The sequence below is a fragment of the Dissoconium aciculare genome, assembly GCF_010015565.1.
Source record: "Dissoconium aciculare CBS 342.82 unplaced genomic scaffold K489scaffold_4, whole genome shotgun sequence".
Lineage (NCBI taxonomy): Eukaryota > Fungi > Ascomycota > Dothideomycetes > Mycosphaerellales > Dissoconiaceae > Dissoconium > Dissoconium aciculare.
Genome location: NW_022984954.1, coordinates 760,319 through 782,026, shown reverse-complemented (window position 1 = coordinate 782,026; position 21,708 = coordinate 760,319). Strand labels below are relative to the sequence as shown.

The 21,708-nt window shown below is 52.6% G+C and overlaps 7 protein-coding genes across 7 annotated transcripts; 5 read left to right on the top strand and 2 right to left on the bottom strand.

Annotated features, from left to right (window-relative positions):
• Window positions 1-913: 913 nt before the first annotated feature.
• Window positions 914-2,758, top strand: K489DRAFT_378640 (translation initiation factor eIF3 subunit). The gene is made up of 2 exons (XM_033604454.1): window positions 914-2,198; window positions 2,254-2,758. Exons 1-2 carry the CDS (start codon window positions 1,372-1,374, stop codon window positions 2,267-2,269), a joined length of 843 nt encoding a protein of 280 aa, XP_033461266.1. The 5' UTR covers window positions 914-1,371; the 3' UTR covers window positions 2,270-2,758.
• K489DRAFT_177588 (uncharacterized protein) lies at window positions 2,757-5,912 on the bottom strand. The gene is made up of 4 exons (XM_033599424.1): window positions 5,792-5,912; window positions 4,694-5,742; window positions 3,520-4,634; window positions 2,757-3,300 (listed from the first exon to the last, which is right to left on the bottom strand). Exons 2-4 carry the CDS (start codon window positions 5,720-5,722, stop codon window positions 2,997-2,999), a joined length of 2,448 nt encoding a protein of 815 aa, XP_033461265.1. The 5' UTR covers window positions 5,723-5,742; window positions 5,792-5,912; the 3' UTR covers window positions 2,757-2,996.
• A 2,337-nt stretch (window positions 5,913-8,249) lies between these two features.
• K489DRAFT_430212 (MFS general substrate transporter) lies at window positions 8,250-11,104 on the top strand. Its single transcript, XM_033608403.1, has 10 exons — window positions 8,250-8,528; window positions 8,595-8,848; window positions 8,902-8,929; window positions 8,982-9,142; window positions 9,202-9,274; window positions 9,335-9,429; window positions 9,481-9,781; window positions 9,834-9,855; window positions 9,910-10,376; window positions 10,450-11,104. Exons 1-10 carry the CDS (start codon window positions 8,445-8,447, stop codon window positions 10,879-10,881), a joined length of 1,917 nt encoding a protein of 638 aa, XP_033461264.1. The 5' UTR covers window positions 8,250-8,444; the 3' UTR covers window positions 10,882-11,104.
• A 324-nt stretch (window positions 11,105-11,428) lies between these two features.
• Window positions 11,429-12,228, top strand: K489DRAFT_317178 (6,7-dimethyl-8-ribityllumazine synthase; the record flags this gene model as incomplete). The annotated part of the gene is made up of 3 exons (XM_033601217.1): window positions 11,429-11,474; window positions 11,585-11,855; window positions 11,919-12,228. 3 exons carry the CDS (start codon window positions 11,429-11,431, stop codon window positions 12,226-12,228), a joined length of 627 nt encoding a protein of 208 aa, XP_033461263.1.
• Window positions 12,229-12,486: 258 nt separating this feature from the next.
• K489DRAFT_307535 (WD40 repeat-like protein) lies at window positions 12,487-13,776 on the bottom strand (the record flags this gene model as incomplete). The annotated part of the gene is made up of 1 exon (XM_033600590.1): window positions 12,487-13,776. A coding segment is annotated over one exon (1,290 nt), but the record flags the coding sequence as incomplete, so codon positions are not given.
• A 1,058-nt stretch (window positions 13,777-14,834) lies between these two features.
• Window positions 14,835-15,835, top strand: K489DRAFT_177374 (uncharacterized protein). Its single transcript, XM_033599421.1, has 2 exons — window positions 14,835-15,045; window positions 15,103-15,835. The coding sequence occupies exon 2, from the start codon at window positions 15,260-15,262 to the stop codon at window positions 15,749-15,751; it is 492 nt and encodes a 163-aa protein (XP_033461261.1). The 5' UTR covers window positions 14,835-15,045; window positions 15,103-15,259; the 3' UTR covers window positions 15,752-15,835.
• A 2-nt stretch (window positions 15,836-15,837) lies between these two features.
• On the top strand, window positions 15,838-21,190 carry K489DRAFT_408633 (uncharacterized protein; the record flags this gene model as incomplete). Its single annotated transcript, XM_033607502.1, has 4 exons — window positions 15,838-15,896; window positions 16,056-16,217; window positions 16,297-19,196; window positions 19,251-21,190. 4 exons carry the CDS (start codon window positions 15,838-15,840, stop codon window positions 21,188-21,190), a joined length of 5,061 nt encoding a protein of 1,686 aa, XP_033461260.1.
• Window positions 21,191-21,708: the final 518 nt, after the last annotated feature.

Below are 21,708 nucleotides of genomic sequence, written 5' to 3'. Positions count from 1 at the left end.
GAATTATGTGAAACAACAAAGTGTCATGGTATCGTTTGTTCAAGAAACGTCCTCCACGTGTCGGACCGACTACGAGTGGGGGCATCGAGGACAATGACGGCGTGGCAGACGTTTGAGCATGCAACAATCCGAGGCACGAATTCATGCGCGGAGCAGCCGTGACTTCTGCCCGGACAGATCCTAACGTTTATTCCGCAGTTAAAAATAGAGAGCCTGATAAAAGCAGCACTGCATATCAGCGATCATTGATTTGCATGGACCGACGTCCTGCCACGGCTCGCCGACAGATCATACAAAGGCCGAGTCGTCATTGCTCAATCGGGCGAGCACGATGATGGATCCTTGTGCATGACTTCGCAGCCCTCTGTCCTGCAGGGCGAGCGGGATTCCGTGCGCGTGCATATCATCCGCCTGGCAGGCATCGTCCAGCATATGCGCAAGGCGTGGGTGCACGCGGGCGTTCTGGGCCGATTCCGGAGAAGACGACAGTTTGTCGATCGCGTCCGTTCCCCATTCCTATACTGCGCTGGTTGCCAGATCGCGCTGGAATCCAGGCGGGTTGGGCATGAATACTGCCTCGGACGACCAGGATTACCTCCGATGATTGAAGACTATCTCGCGCCAACAGGCCAAGATGAAAGGTATGAGCACAAACAGAACTGATGTAAGCACATGAGACGCTTAACGACAATTTCTGTGATTTCGATTTTTTCCGATGGTTGTGGGTGGGAGATTGGCATGATGATTCTATGCAACATCATGCAAGCCCTGGGGAGGAGGCGACACGTGCCTGTAAATAGATGTGACGCAGCTGGGAGTGCAAAAGCGAACATTGTGACGATCGGGAAAGTTCGCGGTCCCAGCAGCACTAGTCACCACTGATGATATTGGCCTGCTTGCAAACGAGCCTATCATCACTACCTGAGCCACTCCTTATACAGCGATGAGTGGGATTGAGGAGTTCCAAGGATCTTTTTGGGACTGGGATACTACTGTACGATGCTGTGCTGGGACGCTTACGTGCGCGATACAATCCGGCATCCAGGCGCCCACACAGCAACCCAAACTTTTGTTCACGTCACAGCGGCCCACCTTGTCCGAGTCACCACTTGTATTTACTGCAGTATTCGCTGCCACATCCCATATTTCCCACAATCCAAATTTCCTCCTCTATTACTGCTAGTCTGATCTTGCAACGCCATTCGTCTAGATTACTCAAAACTGAGAGACACACGACTCGCATTCACTAGCCGTCTCACTTCACAGCATTCTTCCCACTTCGCTCGGCCGCACAAGCCCCGCAGATTCAAGCCCGGCTCGTTTGATCATACGCAACCTCCTGGGCGTACAAGCAACACCACAACCGCAATCATGGCGCCCGCGAAAGTCGCCTCTTGGGACGACGATGACTCTGACAGCAGCAGCACGTCTGGCTCCTCCCCGCCACTGATCGCAAGACGCAGCAAATTTGACGACGAGGAGGATTCCAATGACGTACTAGATTCCTGGGATGCCGCTGAAGACAGTGAAGTCGAGCGGGAGAAGGCCAAGAAGGCTGCAGAGGCCAAAGCCAAGGCCGAAGCAGAGGCCAAGGCAAATCACAAAACCAAGAAGCAACGAATGGAGGAGAAGATTGAGCAGAAGCGACTGGCACGATTGGAAGGTGCACTTGACGAAAGCGATTCAGAGGAGGACGAGGCTACGCGACGTGCTCGCCTACGCGCGACCGAGAAGGAGGCCGATCTGCGAAACGCCGAAGATCTCTTTGCAGGAGTTGGTGGTGTCCCTGAGAGCCGGGCTACTGCTGTCAAGGCTGTCACGGTTCAGGCGGGCGACGACCCAGCTGACGCGATCGATCTCACGAAGCTTAAGATCTTCCAGCCGGTCGGTGTTGCTGGATTCAAGAAGATGCGGGACACTGTCACACCTCTACTTGCGGCGCATGCAAAGAAGCCGCAATATGAATCGTTCATGAAAGAGTTCGTCAAGGACCTTTCAAAGGAGATGAACAGCGAGCAAATCAAGAAGATTGCCAGCGCTCTCACAGCGCTCAGCAATGAGAAACTACGAGAAGAGAAGGCCGCTGAGAAGGGAGGCAAGAAGACCAAGGCGGCAAAGACAAAGACGACTTTGACGGCGTCGCGTGACATTGCGAGCAGGGCCGATACAACGCTTTATGACGACGACGGCCTTGACGAGTAAGTTGCCCGGTAGACCACTTCTAGGCCGAGGACTTATACTGACCATTCACAGTGGCGACTTCATGTGATTCACCGCGACCTTTCAACCATTATACCATTTTGTGGGAGTCCTTCTCCTTTGCGTGCCTTTTCCTTGCGAGGCACTGCAAATTTCTTCCTTCTTTCTGCGTCACAAGACTTCTCGCTTTGTTTCTCTTTTTGGATGGGAAGCATGCCGTGTCCGCACGCCGTGCGTGTGAGAGCACCGGGAACGCAGCAATGCGAGCTGGCATAGCACCGAATCAGGTTTCCGCTTTTGTCTAAATTCTCTCGCATCAAAAGAGTCCGGTATTTTCACTGCTCATGCACTCATGTGATCGCTCGGAATGTTACTTCCATTTACGTGTTGACCCGAACTGACGACTTGTTGATATCCCTGCACGAAGAAGAAGCATATTTACCAAGTAGGGGCATATCCCGTTCAAACGAGACAAACAGTGGAGAGGACCGAAGGACTACGACCAGCCTGCCCACCTGAATTTGTAGATAGATTTCGTTATCATGCATTGATCTCTCATTATTCGTATATCTATGCTCCGTAGGTCTGACCGCGGTAAACATCTATGCCTCTAAGGCTTGAAACGTCTGCAAACACCCCTGAACTCTGCGTGGAAGCAAGCTCAGTGAACCCATATGTAACAAAATGCTCCGAACGCTCCGAACGCTCCGAACACCAGCTCGTCTGTCACTCAATGCTCCTAAATCGCGTCACACCACCCGAAACTTCAACCGCCGCCTCGTCCGCTCTGTTAAGCATCATCTGAGATTAATGTCTTCCTCCACTGCCGCCTCCTGAAGAAGGAGGTCACCTGACATGATGCTTGGCACCACCGCCTCCCCAACAAAAGTGTAGTACTCGATATCGCCACTGCGATGTCCCCGGACGATCCAGGGCAGGCTGGAGCCGATCGGAACAATGACCAGATCGTTCTCTTCGAGCTTCGCAGGGCCGAGACCAACGAAGCCGCCCTCCGTGATGAAGAAGTCCCGTTCGCGATTCTTGGCGTTGTAGAAGTGGTACTCTGGATCGGATTCATCGGTTCCATAGCGCGATGCCAGCCTGTTAGGAAGAGGAAAGTGTCAGCTTACGGTGCACAGTTTGCGGATATAACAACAGGGGCATTGAAGAATGATGACAGGTGAAAGCTGACGCGAGGTCGAGCACGAAAATAACGGAAGGGAAGTTAAGTCGAGCACAGTGGTACGTCAGGGTGAAGCACGACGATGGGTTGAGGTTCGGGCATGCAAATCAGAGAACAGCAATCCGAAGAATACTCACTGGTTGGCTTCTTCCACAGAATCGCAAGCCAAGACATCGTCCCTCATAGGAGCATCAAAGTTTGCCCCGATGAAGTAATACTTGTCTTCCGTGGTGCGCGCATAGGCGAAGAGATTCTCGAAATCGCGTGCGATTTTGAAATCGTTCATGATGTTTTCCCGATCCCGTCGCGTATGGTCATTGAGAAGATCTCGAAGTCGTTCAGGGATGAAGATGTCGAGCTCTGCGTTGTCTATCTTCATCTGCCAGCGATCTCTGACGTACTTTACGTCTTTTGGCTTATTGTGAACGAATGCCACATCCTTCTCGCGTTGTGCTTTGTAGGCGTGAATGGCAGTGTTGGGGACACGCTCCATCCTTCTTTGGTGTTCTCCGACGAAGCTGCGTTTGTTCTCGAAAACATAATCTAACATGAGCTGACTAAGGTAAGGTCTTCTTTCAAGTTGGTCGAATTTTGTGTCCGTCGTGGAGCTATACTGTAGTTTGTTGAGGATAGTGTCAAGCAGGTAACCTCGCCTCTTCGCACTGTAGTAGACTAAGCTGCCGCTTGGGGATTTATCAAAATATCGCGCAAAGTCGGTCTTTGTTGTGCGTCGGGAGATTCGCTCGAATTTTATGCCCCTTACGCTCAACAAACTTGGCACATCGTAGCCCTTTTGTCCACTGATGTACCGAATGAGGCTCGCGGATGCTGTCCGACCATGTTGACCCGTGCCTGCTGAGCTTTCGTTGATCTGTACGATATCTCTGGAGAGCAGTACTTGAAGATCAGGCATCCACGTTGGCATAACATCATGGACGTTCTTAGGGCCCCAGCGCGTCCGATCTGCTCTGTTATCAAGAAGGACGTCGACGCTGCGTGATTCGTGTATGAGATGCAAGCAGGTTTCCTCAAATACCTTCAGCACGCTCTTGCTGTAGTCCGGCTCAATGGTCGGAGGCGACTGCATGGAGAGCAGACCGTATATGCGATCGCGGGGATCATTGCAGTGAAAGGATCTAGCAGAGCAGAGAAGATCAAACAGGGTACGATGCTCTCTCGTGCCTAAACGATGAAATGGCGCGAGCTGATCATCAGGCTCGGTGATGTTTTTCATCATGTAGGCAAAGTGTTTCTACAAGCACATCAATGTTGTTAGCTTCCTATTCTCACAGTGGCGCTGAAAAGCCCTACCCAGTTCATGCTGTGGAAACCAACATAGACAATCGGTGGTTTCTTCGAGAAGTGGTACTCCTGTATCACCCATAATCGTTTCCACCACACCTCCATGGATCCGCTCTTGCATATTTCGTCGTAGAATCTCTTCAAGGCGCTTTTGATGTCTTCGACGCCATGAACCAAGTCCTTGCTCATGCTACCAGAAAAACAAAGGGTTGGAACGTCCACTTGTTGGTCGTTCTCGGCCCAAACTGTTCGTACACAGTTTTTGCCATCCATGCCGATGTCTCCAATCCAAATTAGTGTTCGTCTTGCACTTTCGTATATGCGACGCATCAATGGAATTTGCTGATTCTTTTCACCGATGTCACTTTGGTTGATACAGACGGCGTCTATCCATACCCAGCGTTCGTGAGACTGTAACCGAAGGCGACGAAGGCCCTCCCACAGGTGCTTAGAGACTTTGAAGCTGTGGCTCGCGCTGATCATTATATCTTTGGTCTGATCCACACGTCCCCAGCAGTACGAAACTGCTTCATAAGAGGTATCATCAATGCCTGAAAGAGGATAGGCCTGAAGCGAGCACGACAGTGGGTCATCATAACTGCCCGGCCGAATGAGAAGCAGGCGAATTTCGTTATTCCTCAGAGTTTTGTAGATATCATCATGTTGCAGGAGGTAACCGGCATCGGACGCTGTATTCGCCACAGCCGGTCCACACTGGCGACAAAGGTCTTTACCCGCAACATCAAGAAATCTGGCATGTATTGACGTATCCTCCGGCCATATTGGACTGGCAGACGGGGGCAATTTGAGCTCCGGATACGTGGCAGACTCCTCTAACATGTCGTTTAGAGGCAGCGGCATCGGACTATCTTGCACTGATTCCACTTGTAGAACTGGCCGCGGAGGCGTGAGTGCGAATGGCGAATCGACGGGTATCTCGGTTTGCGGCTGATCAGGAGTCGGTGATGGCGAAAGCATCGGAGTTCCCACAGGAGATGCTGTAACGATATCGTGACGAGCAAGACGCTCTTCATGCATCTGGCGGAATTTTCGACAATCTGCTGAATCGTTAGTCACTCCGACGATGAAGCAGAGAGGCAATCTCACCGTCAGTATTGGAAAACGTAACAACAAAGTGGCCGTAGCGTTCACGAAGCTTTGTGAGTTCGGGTTCCGCAAATGGTAGTTCCTCTGAACCATTGCTACTGCTTGCAGCGCTCCCGACAAAGGATCTACCCCTGATGAGTAAAGACGATCTTCTTCTGGCCCTATCGGTCATCATCACAGGGCCTGGATGAGCAATTAGCAAGGCACACACAGATCGCGGTCAATGTCGACACACCTGGCGAATGAGCTTTAGACGCGTACAGTGTAAGCTTGAGAGCGACCTTGGAGACGAAAACTGACGAGCGATACTCTTCGCACTTGAACCATCGAAAAGGTATGCTGGGAAACTTGATGTTCTTCCTTTCATCGAGAACCGGCAAGGTCACGCTGCACTCGCGCTCGACACCGCTTTCTTCCCAGACTTTGATTACGGAGCTGTGGGATTTACCATCCCTTATGTTGCTATCAATCTCCTTGGGGACGAATTCTCCAAGGTAGCCTTTGCCGCAAAATTGTGTGTTGAACAGAGCATAGTCGTCAGGTGTACGAAACTCGTACTTGGGGGATTCATTTAGAGGCCCGCCGTCGACCAGAATGCGAAATTCGCGTGCTTCCGTGACTGTGAACGCCACAGTAAATGGATCGTGTACGACTGCGTGCCTCCAAGGATGATACTTTCCAGACGAAAGAAGCTCGGAGAAGTGGTGCTCAAGTACTGTACGTCCTTCGCCAGATTTAAAGATGCAGGACTTGGGGTAAAACTCAAACGATCGTGCCTCAATTGATCTGTGGTTCTCGAATTTGATGAGCACATTGCAAGTGTATACTGTTCCTAGCCAGTACGTTGTCGGAGGAGATTCTTGGGTGGTCAATCTTTGGCGTGGGATTGTTAGAGCATCTAGGCCCGAATTTTGTCGCGACATTTCTTCGGAAGATCGCTGCTAGTTCTTGATCTGTTGATGGGACGTAGTGGCCTGCTTGATTTTTTGAAAATGTCAAAGATGTGACTCAAATCTGCAGATGGGGGACACTCTTCGTTCAAGCATCATCATATGCGATCACATCCTGGAAGAAACAGGTCGTGATAGAGGAATGTCGTTTTAAAGATGCTCGCGAGGACAAACTTAGTTAATCTAGATGTGCATAGCGACGCCTGTAGTCATCCTTTACTGGTTGTGCATCCGGTGCACGAAGAGGTAGTCCTCCTAAATTTTGGGCGTCTGAAGGGCGGCATGCATGGGGAAATCGACACAACAAGGCGACTGCCCAGGTGGCCAACATATGCGTGCGACTGTGCAGCACGCCTCGAAAAGACTGTATATACATGGGTAAGATCTGTAAATTTGTCGAAGCATACTGTAGAATCATTTCTCGGCACACTGCGCAGAACTACTAGAGCTGCAGTAGCGAAAACCACCGACGTGAAGTGCGGCTGCTGCACACACAGCACGGATGGCCCAGATGTGGCGGACATCTCCCAGGCCGCGGCGATCGCACCTACTAGATGAGTAAATCCTTAGGCAAAAGGATTGACACCATGGTCGATGTGCACTTCAGACATCCTAAAGACGCGCTCGACGACACCGGTGCCGAAAAAAGGAAAGAATAAGAAATGCAGCTTATTGTTGGGGGCCACGCAAACGCGCAGCACTTCACATTATCGTGCCGGTCTGCCGGGCGCGTCCTGGCGGGCTTTCATTTGGCTGATTGCGCAGCGCGCAACACGTATGTCTTCTGGAACAAGCCTATCCCGTCCATTCAGATTTCGCCTTGCACATCCGTATCAACAAGGAGATACTCGTGACTGTTCATGATCTTGCTTGTCCTGATGTGAAATGAGTTATCGTATGATTGTTGTGTAACGACGAGGGTGCGTCCATTGCGAGGCGTGCGAGGAACCATGTGCCATCGTGGATAATAAATAAATGTGATGGAATGTGATGCAAGATCGCATGAAGCGCAAGTGGCTGTTAATTTTGCCCTGACGAACGGCGAGGAGGGTGCATAATGAACAGTATGCACTGGACTGCACTCTTCTTGGCTGTGCCTAGGGAATTATTATTATCATTATTCTGATTATCATCATCACACAGGCTCTAGGCTGTACTCATTCATCATTCAGATTGTACCCATCGGAGGCCACCCCTCCGCCCGCTGCGAACCCTCCTCACAACGCGTCGCCGCTAATGATAGCGAATCGATAGCCCCAACACGTGGGATACTTGCAAACTTGTCGCCTTTCACCCAAACCAAATGCTTGGGCGGCTGCTTGGAATACATGTACTGCACATTCGGTTGCACACATAATACATAGTGTATGACGAAGTGCATATGATCACGCCACCTGAGCATCGAATACAGATATGTTCAGGAGGGATCGGTAGGCTGATGCCGTGAACGTTGGCCAGAGGGAAACGCCATGCATGCTACAGTACTTATTACACCTAAAGTCGCTCGCACGTGTCGCGCTTCATAATGCGCAGCAGCTTTACCTGCCCACGAAGCTGTGTGCCTTCACATCCATTTATATACAATTGCGGCGTCAGCGTAGGAAATTTGACATGCCGTCCTCAACTTCAACAGGCCCCCGATTGTCCTGCGAGGGTACTGCGAGTTTGAATGCATCCATGCGCATTCGTTCCTAGTGGGAATCATGTCGCCGAAGGTTGAACCACGCAGCAGAGTCGCGCGTTGGTTGTGGCGCGATCATCCGCTGGATTTTGGTGCCGGCTTCCCTGTGAGACAGCGCAACGCAACGTCCCGGCGCGAGCCAAACATTTACTGATGTCCTTTTGTATATTAGGAAACAGGTGCAAGCACAGAGAGCCACAGAGTATTCCTCGAAGCAGTCAACGGCAGCGCTTTCAACTGGCTTGTCTTCATCGTCGCAGCTTCGGGCTTCTTGACGGATGCCTACAATCTGTTCAGCAGCAATGTCATCCTGCCAGCATTGTCGTACGTTTACCATGAGGAGGCCGACTTCCAGTTCACATTCAATGCCATGACATTGGGTGCAAGCGCTATCGGACAGGTGGTTTTCGGTATCGCCGCAGACGTGTAAGCTATCTCCATCACCTTTGTGCTTACCCTTGGCTAACCATTTTCGTCAGGTATGGCCGCAAAGCATTGTATGGAGTGGTAGGTTTCGCTCGCTTCGCGATGCTCAATCAATGCGTTGACACAGGATCAGGAACTTTTGATTGTGATCATATCAACCATCGGCTTGTTGCAGTGTTCGCGCGGTTACGTCAACCCACTCGAGCCCGGTCAATCGACGTGGGATATTACAGGCTGGCTGTTATTCTGGAGATGCATTATGGGCTTTGGCATCGGCGCCGAATATCCGCTGAGGTGAGGCATGGCAGTTTCACGATATTTCCGCGGTTCATTGACTGACAATCACGATTCAGCGCTTGCATCGGGGCGGAATGGTCATCGACGAGATCCCGCGGTCGCTTGATGGCTGCAATCTTTCTTATGCAAGTCAGTCACGAGGCTGTACTCTGATTTAAGGAGCTGGATCACAAGCTAACAAAACTTCAGCCACTCGGACAATTATGTGCTTACGGCGCCGGCCTCACCGCATTGCAATGGACCAAAGGCAACAGCCGAACAGATATCGACATGTTTTGGCGCTAGTAGGAAGAGCCCAACACCTACCATCCTGGATGTTACTGACTGGCTCACAGTGTAATTGGAATTGGTTGTTTACCCACGCTGGTCGCGCTCGCGTTTCGACTTTACATGCCAGAGTCTGGACGATACATATACGACGTCGAGCGGAAGTACGCTCGACGGACGGACACAGACAGCATCCACAGAACAGACGCAAACGATCAGGAAGAATCGGTATCGAGGGCCAAGAATGATCTGACCAAAGGCACCTTCAAGCAATTTCAACTCGAATGTCTCAGGACATATCTGTTCGATGGTCGGCGAAATTGGGTCATATTGCTCGGAACGTCAATGTGTTGGTTATTGTTGGATGTTGTGAGTTGCCACGCTGCCGCCTGTGAAGCGAGAGATACTAACCTGTTCGTAGGCATTTTATGGCCTGGGTTTCAGTGAGCTTCGCACTCACATCAATCTCGAAATCATATGCTGACCTGCTTTCTCAGATAATCCTTCCGTATTGTCAAAGCTCTGGGCTTCCAAGGATCTGACATTTATGGCCAATGGTTCCACGCCAACTTGGTTCCGTGACAGCATTCTCCAGCCCCAGACAATCGATGTCATATACTCGAACGGCACTTCGGGCACGCTCCAACGGAACGCAACTTGGCCCGATAATGTAGAATCTACTCCGTTGATCAAGAATGTCCTCTGTGAGAACATGACGAACGCCATATACACCGTCGTCATCCCATCGATCCTCGGACTTATCTTCTTGATTATGCTTATCAACAAGATTGACAGGAAGCGACTTCTCACCATCACCTTTTCGATACTGGCAGTCTTACTGTTCGTCGCATCCTTCAGCTTCGATTCCTTATTCCACAAAGAGGAACGACATGTCCTCTTGATTGTATTATGGGTCTTTATTTCCTTCTTCTTTAGCTTCGGACCGAACACCTTGACTTTCATTGTAAGTGACCCGCGTTCTCCATCAACTTCGAAGGGTTGAATACTACGCTTTACCAGACTTTGACACAGTACAGATACCTGCGGAAGTCTTTCCAACCGAATATCGCTGCACCTTCTACGGTATCGCCGCCGCCGCCGGAAAGGTCGGATCGGTGATTGCCCAAGCGATTGCGCGTGCCGTCCGACCTTCGCAGGAAGAGCGCAACAATCTAGATGCAGGCACCAGCAATGATAAATTCAAATGGCTGTTGCTTTGCTTCAGTATCTGCATGGCACTCGGCGCGATCTTTTCTGAGCTCTGCATACCACGTGTGCAAGAGCGATCATCAACTACGCCAGGATTTCCCTTGGAGAATATATCACTAGAGGATCTGGCTTCAGGACGCAAGGAGCAGACCAGGCAGGATGACACAGAGATAGGTCTGGAGCAGAGACCGGTGTCAGAGGTATCTACTGCTGAGATTGCGCTTAGGGCAGAGTCCATCATCGCGAAGCGTCCACCATAACGTTTAGTCCGAGGAAATGTGCGATATTGTATCTTATAATGAAATAATGATGGATTCACATAGAACAGCTCGGCGTCGTGACAGATGCTTCACGATAGGAATATGGCAACAATGCGGATTCACTATGTGAACAGTATTGATATGATCGACGAAAGATTGGTCAGCGGGAAGTCTTGAAGTGATGCAATATGAGACGGAATACACCGCTGGAGGTTGGTGACAGATGAATAAACGCAAAATGTCTTGCATCGTTGCTCATCCGGAAGCCGAGCTCGTTGCCCGCAACTCGACAGAGCCCTGGGGGTGCCCAGGCGATTGATTTCTGTAGGGCCAATGTCGCGTCACGTCATATTCGCCGGCTCAAAAGTCCCCACTTGCACACATGCAAGAGTCAGTGCACGGAGGGGTTCATCGTCGAGTCTACCATTGGTGATCAATTGTTCAATCAACACATTTCACCCTCATCATCATAAACCAGGAAATCGCTCATAGTACTGTTTGAAAAACACTTAAAATACCTCGAGAAGCGCAGCAACATTTTACAACAATGACGACAACAATCAAAGGCCCTGGCGAAGCCCGTACATACGATGGTTTGTCTCCTCGCGCGCCGTCAAACCTCCCTCGATACCTCGAACATTCTTCCCGCGGAGCATCATGGGACTTCATGAACAAACAGCTGACACTTTAATTGCCATTACAGGCTCGTCGTTGCGCATCGGTATCATCCACGCCCGCTGGAACACCCAGATCATCTCTGCGCTGCTCTCCGGCGCCCTCGCCAAGCTCAAAGAGGCCGGCGTCCGAGAAGAGAACATTGTCATCCAAAGTGTACCGGGAAGTTATGAGCTGCCATTTGCCGTGCAGAAGATGTACACAGCTTCGCAGGCGCAGAGCGCAGGAATCGTGCCTGGTGTGGCCGGGAGTCTGATTGCGAGCGCGACGGACCTTTTGGGCGCGAGCACGACCGATTTGTCGAGCACCCTTACCGGAGCGGGCGCCGCGAAAGATTCGAGTGGCAGCGCCGGCAACAAGAGTGGAAAGCCGCAGGGCAGCACACAACCCTTTGATGCGATCATCGCTATTGGCGCGCTGATCAAAGGATCCACGATGCATTTCGAATACATCTCGGATGCGGTGAGCCATGGGTTGATGAAGGTTCAGCTGGAACACGGTGTCCCGGTAATTTTCGGGTTATTGACGCTCCTCACGGAGGAACAAGGTCTGGAAAGAGCGGGAATCGATGCAGCTGGCAAGGGGCATAACCATGGTGAAGATTGGGGTCTGGCAGCAGTGGAGCTGGGCAGCAAGAGGAAAGCGTGGGCTGAGGGTAAATTCGAGGAATAATTTTGGAACGCCCATTGGTGAGAAATTGGATCGGCGCAGAAGGCTAGGAGCCAGGAGAAACTGTCCTCTGCAAGCTGAGATTCTAGACTGCACAGGAAGTTTCAGTTTAGGGAATGACCGCTCGTCCGCAAAAGATGCACATCAGCAGCATCTCGAGGCGCCAGCTCAGTCGGAAGAAGCGCAAATTGAAAGCCGTCATTCGTCGTCCGACTCATTATTGTCGTCTCCGTTGGCAGCGTTATCAAACCCCTCGAAGCCTTCGTCATCATCGTCCTCGGTGCCCTTGCCATCCAGGACAAATGCTCCCAGGCACGTGATTCTTTCGCCAGTCTCGAGTGTCGCGATCAACATACCGAGTTGTTGTGTTTCTTCGCCATTTCCGTTGCTTTCTGTCATATCCTTGTCTGAAATGCTCCACAAACGAAGGGCGCCATCGCTACTTGCTGTGATGACGAGCAATGATGGAGTCTCGCCCGGAATGGCCAGCATCTCGAAGTCTTTCACCCGACCAGCAATGCCTGCACCCGGACCTCCCAGTGCACCACGGCACGGTATTTGAGGTAGTTTGGCCGCGTCCTCGGGGGTGTCCGGTAATGCGGAGATGTCATAAAATAGCACTCGCCCGTCTTCCGCTGAAATAGCGACAAGGTTCCGGCTTGCGTCCACGGAAGCTGATGGCACCAAGCGCATCTGATGAATTTTCGTTCGCGGCTCCGGCCGGATCACCGCCTTAGGTTTGGAGTCAATGCCGAAGACCACGGCACCCTTTTCAAACCCGACGATGAAATGCTCGCCTGCATCGTCCCACAGCAATCGTCGTCCCTCTCCACTGCTATACTTCCCTTCTCCAACCTGCATTAGTAGCTCCCGGTCAAAGTTGAGTACGCCTGCTTTCTTGCCCGTCATTAAGTTCCACAATCGCATACACTTCTCACCGCGGCCGACGCTCAGCATGAGCTTCTGGCTGGGGTGGATTGCGAACGCGTTGACACCCGCAGGAATCTCACCGGGTCCCGCAGTATCGCCAGAGGGGCGACCCTGGGGCTTGGGAATGGGTGCCTTGATAGAGGAGAGCATAGTCCAATCGCGGGTGCGAGAGATTGCAATCGTGGCATCTTCAGCACTGCTGAATAGTTTCGACTTTGTTGGGAATGCGAGGCTGGTGATGGCGCGGTCGTGATGGTTCAAGGAGCCGAGACTGCGATTACGCGGGTTTTCTGCGGTGCTTGATGTTGCGCCAGATAGCACAGGCAAGCGAGGTCCGCTACGCTGGTCCGCCGCCGATAAAGGAGCGGTCGAAAGACTGTAGACGTTTATGCGTTCGTCCGAGCTGCCGGTTGCCAGGATGCGCTTGTCGGCCTCCTCGGTGGCAGGTGAGATGGCCAAACAACGAATTGCGGAAGAATGTGCGGCAAAAAGGAAATTGTCCGAGAAGGCCACATCCGATTCGCTCGAGTCGCTTGTTGAAGGAGTGTCTAATTTGGCCCTTGGAATGGTAGCAGCGATACCATGGAGGACCCGCTCGTATGAGCCTGTGACTATCTGAACATGCACAGGTCCCGTAGACAGGCTGGCAGTTGGCTCCGCAGTTCGTTTGCTGTGACTGACGGCGGAATGATATGGTTTGGGTTTTGATGCTTGATCAATCGTGGCGGCAGGTTTTGCAGAGGGTCTTTGAGTTGCAGGACCGCCTTTAGTAGCCTTCTTGCTCATAATGTTCCTGGAGACTTGCTCGCGCTTCCTTTTCCCGGTCACAGCTGCCATTTTCAATCAATACACAGTTTGCGTAGTTGTTTCTAATTGCTTGAGGCTTCGTCTGTATGAAATCCTTGAAACATTGAAACTTTTCAAGATTGGTATCGCGGATAGATCCATGGCAACATGGATAAGTGTGACGCTAGACCTGATGGGCACTAGACACCTACCGAGCATCCGTCCGGGCGCTCTGGCACCACCACCCAGGCAGTCCAGGGTACTTTTGCTCTGTTGCGACGCCCACACGGCCCAGTCTACAGTTCTGCCGTGACTGCCCTGCCCTGTCCTGCTCCACGAAGTTTCCGTGGTTATTTTACTGCAGGTTACTATTCTTGTTCTTTGTCACCTGGGCACTCATAATATCCATAAACACATGTGCCCGTCCCGTGGGGTTGTAAACACGCGTTGTCCCCTCTCTCTCCATCGGATGAGGATGTCATCGCGCACGCAAGACATCCATGGATTGCACCAAGAGTGTTGTCGATGTCTCAATATGATCATGGGTGCTTCTCCGCAGGTCTTCATGTACAGCACCTTAAGTACCTGGGTAGGTTTAAGGGATTTTCAAGGGCCATGGATGTTCCGTGTTGATAGAGTCGCTATCCGTGGTTGAAACCTCGAGGCCAGCTGCAATGTCTTACCCACCTGGGCACCTGGGCATGCAGAGGATGTACCGCCGTCCATCGTGTACGCCACCCGATCCATGTCTCCCTCCTCTGGCCTTTTCTCGTGCTTCCCGCCCGGCAGACCTCCTCCGCTGCCTTCCTCACACGCGGATCCCTTGCGGGGCGTCCACCCAGAATTGTTCGAGCTCGTCATCCCTCACCTTCACCTGCAAATGTGTGTGTGTGTCAACACGCTTTGAATCGTCTTACCACTGATAAAAGCCTAGGTACGAAATCATACATATACATGCACAGAGAGAGAAAAATTACTCCCTTCCTCGCGTATGAGAAATTCCCTCGTCATCGCGACATCTGTATGCACCCCAACTTTGCTTCTGCTGCAGGCCCGGGGTGGACTCCAGATTACGGTGCACCAAGATATCTGAGAGCTTTTCAAGTAGGTACACAGTAGGCTCCCGTGTGTGTGCATCATACATCTGAACACTTGGGCTAGAAAGCATCATTTTGAAGGTTCACACAGAACTTCACCACCACCATCACCCGCGAACCAGTTTGAGATTAGGGTAGGGAGAGTTCGTCCATTCTCAATAGAACGTTTATAAAATCATTTCACCGGCGCGCGCGGGCAAGAGAGAGAGGGTGTTGGACTGATGATGCTACTACTGCCTGCGCCTTCCGCTTCACCCACTCTCTCTCTCTCTCCCTCTCCCTCTCCCTCTCCCTCTACTCTCGCTCCAAGTCCTCTGTCGCTCTACTGTATCTTTCTCTCTCCTTCTCCCTACCACTGCTGCTTGCAACCACGATTGTCTGCTCCAGTCCCAGTCCCCCAGGCTTCTCTCCCTCTCGCGCGTCCCCGTCGCCGCCCTGCTAGTCTTTCTGCCTGCCACTACCTACCTACAAACGATAGTGCTGTGGGTGGACTGCACCATCCATTCCCGTCAAGGCCGCGCTCCCTCTGTCTCTCCCTCTATCTCTCCCAAAGCCGCCAGTCACAGTCCGTCCGTCCGTCGTCTCGTCTCCAGCCCTCTATCCATTCACGGCTTGCTCGTCGCAAAACACCGCATCTCCATCACTATCCATCAACGCCATTCGACATTCACGACTTCACCCATCCTGTACAATTCTTCACGCCTTTTATTTGAGACTCGGTCTGTCGACACCGCCCTGTTAAGCAAGCATCTGTTGTTCAATTGTGATCAACAGATGCAGTGCTCGTCGGTCGATTTTCATGTCCCTTTGCGGCGAACTGAAAAGCGATGCCATCACCCGCAGACAAAATGACTTGACGTGAGTTCCTTCCAACACCTCATTATTCGTCAAATTCAATCGTCGTGTTGGCGTGCCATCTTACAAAAATTTGGGTTATTTTGTTTGATAAATTCACGTGGTGGTCGCGTCGAATCGATCCTCTGAACTCGTCGGTGGCTGACGTCGCGTTGTTGACAGGAATTGCGCCCGGGGCCATCGCGACAATTTGCGGGCGTTGTTGGCTGTACACGCCATCGTCAAGAATAATACCTCGCCTTCATTACTTCAAAATGCCAGTTTCGACGCCACGCCCTCGTTGAAGAGCGAGATTGAATTTTTGGACGAATATGATCTTTCCCGGTAGGTGTCGATCATTTAATCGCCTTAATGGCGTCGCGTCTGCCCCCGATTTGTGAGTCGCGTGTACTGACCGTCACAGCGGCCGGATTTTCGATGCCACCAAACTCACAATTCCCTTTCATCCTGCACCTCTTCACAACCAACGAGAAGCATCTTTGATTGCGTCAAATCCCAGCAAGATTGTGTCCGCCGGCGCTGATCAATCTGCGCCTGTTACCAAACATGGCGATGCTGCTGCTACCCCTACAAACAAATCCGATGCGCTTTCGAATGCACACGCGCCCCCTCGCAGCCGCGAACATGGCAACATCGACAGTGCTGTCAAACCTGGCGCAGAGCGTACTTCCTCCCTGGCTGGCAACGATTCGATGTCCACCTCGTCAAAAGCGATCAACACCGCGCTCTTGAATGGAGACAAAGCTTCTCCTGCTGGACCGACTATTCAACAGGCTATTCCTTCAGCCCCGGCCAAAGTTGTCCATCTTCCTAATGAGCAGGCTCAAGAGGAGAGTCTGCGGCAGCGCAAAGCTGCCGAGGCTCGACTTCAAGCTGCGCCATCCGAGGTCACTGCACTGCATCACTCCCCGAGGCCACCGACTCACGCCTCGGCCGACGCGCCCTCTTCCCCATCGTCGACGGTTGGCCCGCAGTCGGCAGCAACACCTCGACCGCTTGAAGAATCGCCCGACACATCTCCAGATTCAGAACGACCTGAAGTTGATGAAGTCCTGCCCCCACCTGAGTTACGGCCTTCTCCGGAGGAGCGTCGTGCTAAAGAACAGCATGACCGGCTGCACGTAGCGCAGATGGAACTCGCTAGGAAGCAGGCACTCGGGGACGTCAACACGCCAGATGATCAGCTTAAATGGGAGGAACAGGCAGCAGCTGCACGAGAGGCAGGTGAGACGGCTGGGTCCCGGGATCGGAGCTTTGATGAGCAGAGCGCGCAAGAGAAAGTGACATCCAAGGCAAAAGAAGGAGGCGGCTCCTCTACAGACGTCGATAGGAGTACTGACCGGAAATTGCCTGCTCCTGGATCTTTGGCGCGTCAGACGCACACAGCACTACAGAACAAGGATGCTCATCCCACCGTCACTCCAATTCGAGAAGGTAAAGGCAATTCTCAAGATGATCAACCTGCAGCGGTACAACAAGGAGAAACTTTGCGACAACTCGAGCATGCACGTCACGACTCCGATACCATTGTAGTAACCCCACGTATGCGTTCGGGCAAATCTGAAAGTCCTGATCGTGTGCGGACTGGCCAGCACAAGTCGACTCCAGCATTGCTCTCCCTTGCAAAACATACGAGCGCATCCGATGCCAAGCACCCGCGTCTCGAGCCGAAGGTCGGCAGTTTCGTCAGCGCAAGTGCTGCGATGCTAGACGTCTCGTCGCAATCTCTCGTGGGGAGGAAACAGCGGCCTAGATTGGAGCTCAGCACCGCATCACCTTCTCTATCTTCCTCTGTACTAAGAGCTCTCGCTCCCAGGTCCCAACTACAGCCTCGCGCTTCAGCTGGTAGCGATGCTGCAGCTGCATTAGAACAATTAAACGCTCTGAAGGGTGCTGCAGGTGACCCTGAGAAAGACTATCTCGAACCCCTCTTCCGGATACAGGCCCACGACTCTCCAAATAACGCCCTTTCAAAATCGCTCCCGGATCTTGTCAGAATGGCACACAAGGCTTTATCCACAGAAGATCATATGACGACCCTCCACGAACGGGTGGACTTCCGGATGTTACGGCGCATCTACCAACTACAAAATGCCAACAAGTGGTCACTTCGGCAGATGGAAAAAACCAAGGAGATCGAGGTGCCCATGTCTCATCATGACTACCTGATGGCGGAAATGAAGACGATGCGTCGCGACTTCCAGGCCGAGCGCAAGATGAAAAAGAGTGTATGTGCTTGGCTCGCTCAACGATGCGCCCAGTGGGTCGGCGCACCACCAGAAGAGAGGCTCAAACTTCAAGTGAGACGAAAACAACGCCCTTGCGAACAAGACTCGGAACAGGGCGACGACCAGATCCCCGAGCTTGATCAAGCCGGAGAATCCGCAAACGAGGACGATGTCAGCCCACCAACACCTCGGGAGCTGCTCGACGTGTCAGGCACCTTGATTGTCTCCCCTGACCTTCTCGTCCCGGTCCGAGAATTAAGCCATGCTGGCAAGCTCGAGAAGGTTTTGGGGAGTCTGCCTCGGGTTGGCATTGCACACTGGTCATCGCAGCCCAAACCTCTCGACATGGTCCCAGTATCGAAATTCGTCGAGGGACGGGTTCTCCCTTCAGCAAAGGCGCCCACCAGGAAACGAAGTAGATACTCTTATATTGACGAAGAAGAGGTGCTGCAAGCTCAACCAGCTCTCAAGCGCAGACGTGCCGAGGTTCTCCGAGAGACGATAGTTTCGGAATGTGCACTTTTCGATCCCGAGAACAAGCAAATGCGCGAACGTATTCGGTCGAGCACTTCTTTCAGACCACCCCTCGACATTTTGATGCCGTCGACATCATTTTATGAGAATCGCAATGGCTCTCAGTGGACTTGGGAGGACGATCAAAGAGTGCGCAGTTTGGCCAAAGAATACACCTTCAATTGGTCTCTCATTGCCGACGAGCTCACGATCCCTGGATGTTATAAAAGCTCGTATGATCGGAGAACGCCATGGGAGTGCTTCGAACGCTGGGTGGAATTGGAATCGCTGCCGGCAGAAATGCGGAAGACTCCTTATTTCAAGACATGGTTCCAGCGGCTGGAGACCAGCGCGCAGACAGCTGAGCGGAGATACCAGGCACAAGTGGCGCTCTTGCAACAACAAGCGCAACAGAATAGCACGACACCGCGCGAGCTGCCACGGCGAAAATTGACACCAAACAGAGTTGAAAAGCGAAAGGGTGCCCGGTACCTTTGGATTGTTGATGGTTGTCGCAAGATTGCCAAGAAGCGGGAACAGCAGGCATGGAAGGTCGCTGAGGGTAAGCAGAAAAGTAGATTGTGTGAAATGGCCTACCTGACTGACATCTTCCTAGCTGCTCGCACAGCGGCCCAGCGCAAGACCCAGCCTGATCCGAACCCACAAAGACAACTCCTCACGCCTCAGGAGATCAGCAAGAAGCGGCACCAGCAAGATCTGGCAACTCAGGCAGCTTTGAGAGAACAGCGACAAAAGTTCCATGAGCAGCAGCAGCGGATGCTGCAAGCCCGTCTTGTTCAACAACAGCAACAACATCAACAACAGCAGGCACAACAGCAGATGCAGCAGCAGGCCCAACAGGGCTCCCATCATATGCAAGCGCAGCAGATCACAAACAACCAGGGCCCGCCGCAACAACAGCATCTGCGGCAGCAACCCGGCACACCTAATATGCTCGCCCAACAAGCTCAGATGCAGGCCAACGGGCAGCAGTTAGTCAATATGAATGGCCAGACCATGCAGCATCCACAGCAGCAAGGTCGACAGCCCATGCCGATCGGCGCTCAGAATGGCTACCGGGTGATGCCGGAAAACCGACAGCATATGAACGGTCCGGCGCAGCTACAGCAGCAGCAGGCTCGTGCGGCGATGGCTCAACACGGCAACCTGCAACAGCAGATGGCCCATGCCCAGGCGCGAAATGCTCAATTTGCTGGTCAATCTTTGCAGATGGCTAGCCCAGGCGGGCGAACTCCTCAGCAGCATCAGCAGCAGCAGCAAGCCATACTAGCTGCGTTTAATGCGCAACAACAACAACAGCAGCAGGCTGCTCAAGCTGCCAACGCCAACAATCAGCATGTCACAAATGGAACTCCGAACGTAAGTGGCCAGCAGCAACAAATGGCTTCGGCGTCGCCAAGTATGCCTCCGCCTCCCACTCCGCAACAACAGCAGCATCTCCCTCAACAACTGTCATCTGGCCACATCCCGCAGATCATTCAGTTGAAGAATCAGCTTCGTGCCAGCAATCCGAATCTCTCCGATGATCAGTTGACTCAGCTCGCAACACAGCAGATGCAGATCAAAAGTCAGCAGCAACAAGCACAACACCAGCAGCAGCCAAGCAGCTTGCAACAGCAACAAGCTCGACAAAGTGCTATGAATGCTGCTGCCGGAATCACCACCACGCCCACAGCTACAGGGCAACCAGCTTACGGACAACCAAAGCATAGTCCTGCACCTCAGCCAAACGCTTACACACCAAACATGGCACAAATGGCAAACGGCACGGGCGCGAACGGCATGTACAATCTCGCCAATGGCGACAGCAACAATGCTGGCGGTCAGCAACAAGCTCTCGGTCAGCAGCATGCAGCGATTAGCCCTGCCGTCATGGCTGCTGCTGCTCAAGCGGCCGCGGCGGCATCTGCGAACGGCTCGCCGTCTCAAGCGCAAACACAAGCCTACGCGCAGAAAATGTGGCAGCGCCAAATGGCCCAGATGCAGCAACGTCAACAAGCTCAGCAGCAGCAGCAGCAACAGCAGCCCCCGCAGCAAAGTCCTCATCAAAGCCATGCCAGTCCGAACGTTGTTCATGCCCGACTTGCAGCCAGCAACGGAAACAGCCCCGGTGGCATGCAAGCCAGTCCAAACATTGCTCACGCTCGCCTTGCTGCAAACACCAATGGCAACAACAGTCCTGTTGTTGCCCATGCCAGCCCCAACATTGCGCAAGCCCGCCTGGCTGGCGGCGCTGGTAACAATGGAAGCAGCCCGAGCATTGCGCATGCAAGCCCGAGCATGACGCCTGTCAGTCCCGCCGCGATTGCGCAGATGGGTAGCCCCTATCCAGTCGGTGCAGCGACGCCGACTCAGGGTCAGCAACGACCGACAAGCCGCAGTGCCACAACGGCGCCCCAGATGCAAAGACTGGGCAGCTCAAGCAGCATGCAAGGTGTCTTGCAGGGTAGTCCCAGAGGCATGCCCAGTCCTGGTCCTGCTGGTGTAATTGGTCAGAATAGCCCCAGGACTGTGCAAGCCAGCATGGCGAGATAGTGCGGAGTAAGTCGTCATTTCCCTACGCCCTGCCTGCTTTCCTGGTGATGGCGGACAAGGTCGTCCCTTATGATAGCGGAGGCGCGGCATCGCCACGTCGAGGAACGGCGGCGTACCAAAGGCTGGTGTCTCACAAACGGCAGGAGTCATTGCCACTTTCCCTCACAGGCACGGCGACCTGTCGTCGAAACCTTTTTGTACATAGAACTTTAATTTTATGCTTGTCTCTTTTCCTTCTTAGGAAGGTAGTTAATCATTCAGTTCATCATATCAGTGTCTCTTCCATGCTGGATCAACAGTCCTAAGCGCACTTGTGTTTCGCTTCCCTCACATTTTCAGGTAGGATGGACCCACCTACACATCCACCAGCTTCGTCGCTGAAGACACACTGTTAGTGGAATCTCGAGTTGCACACTTGGCTCCATCACCACTTGCTCTAAATTTTCGATCTCAGAATGTCGGCACCACAGCCGGGCTTGGTGTAGACATGCTAGCCCTCTACCTCAATCGATCCGGTC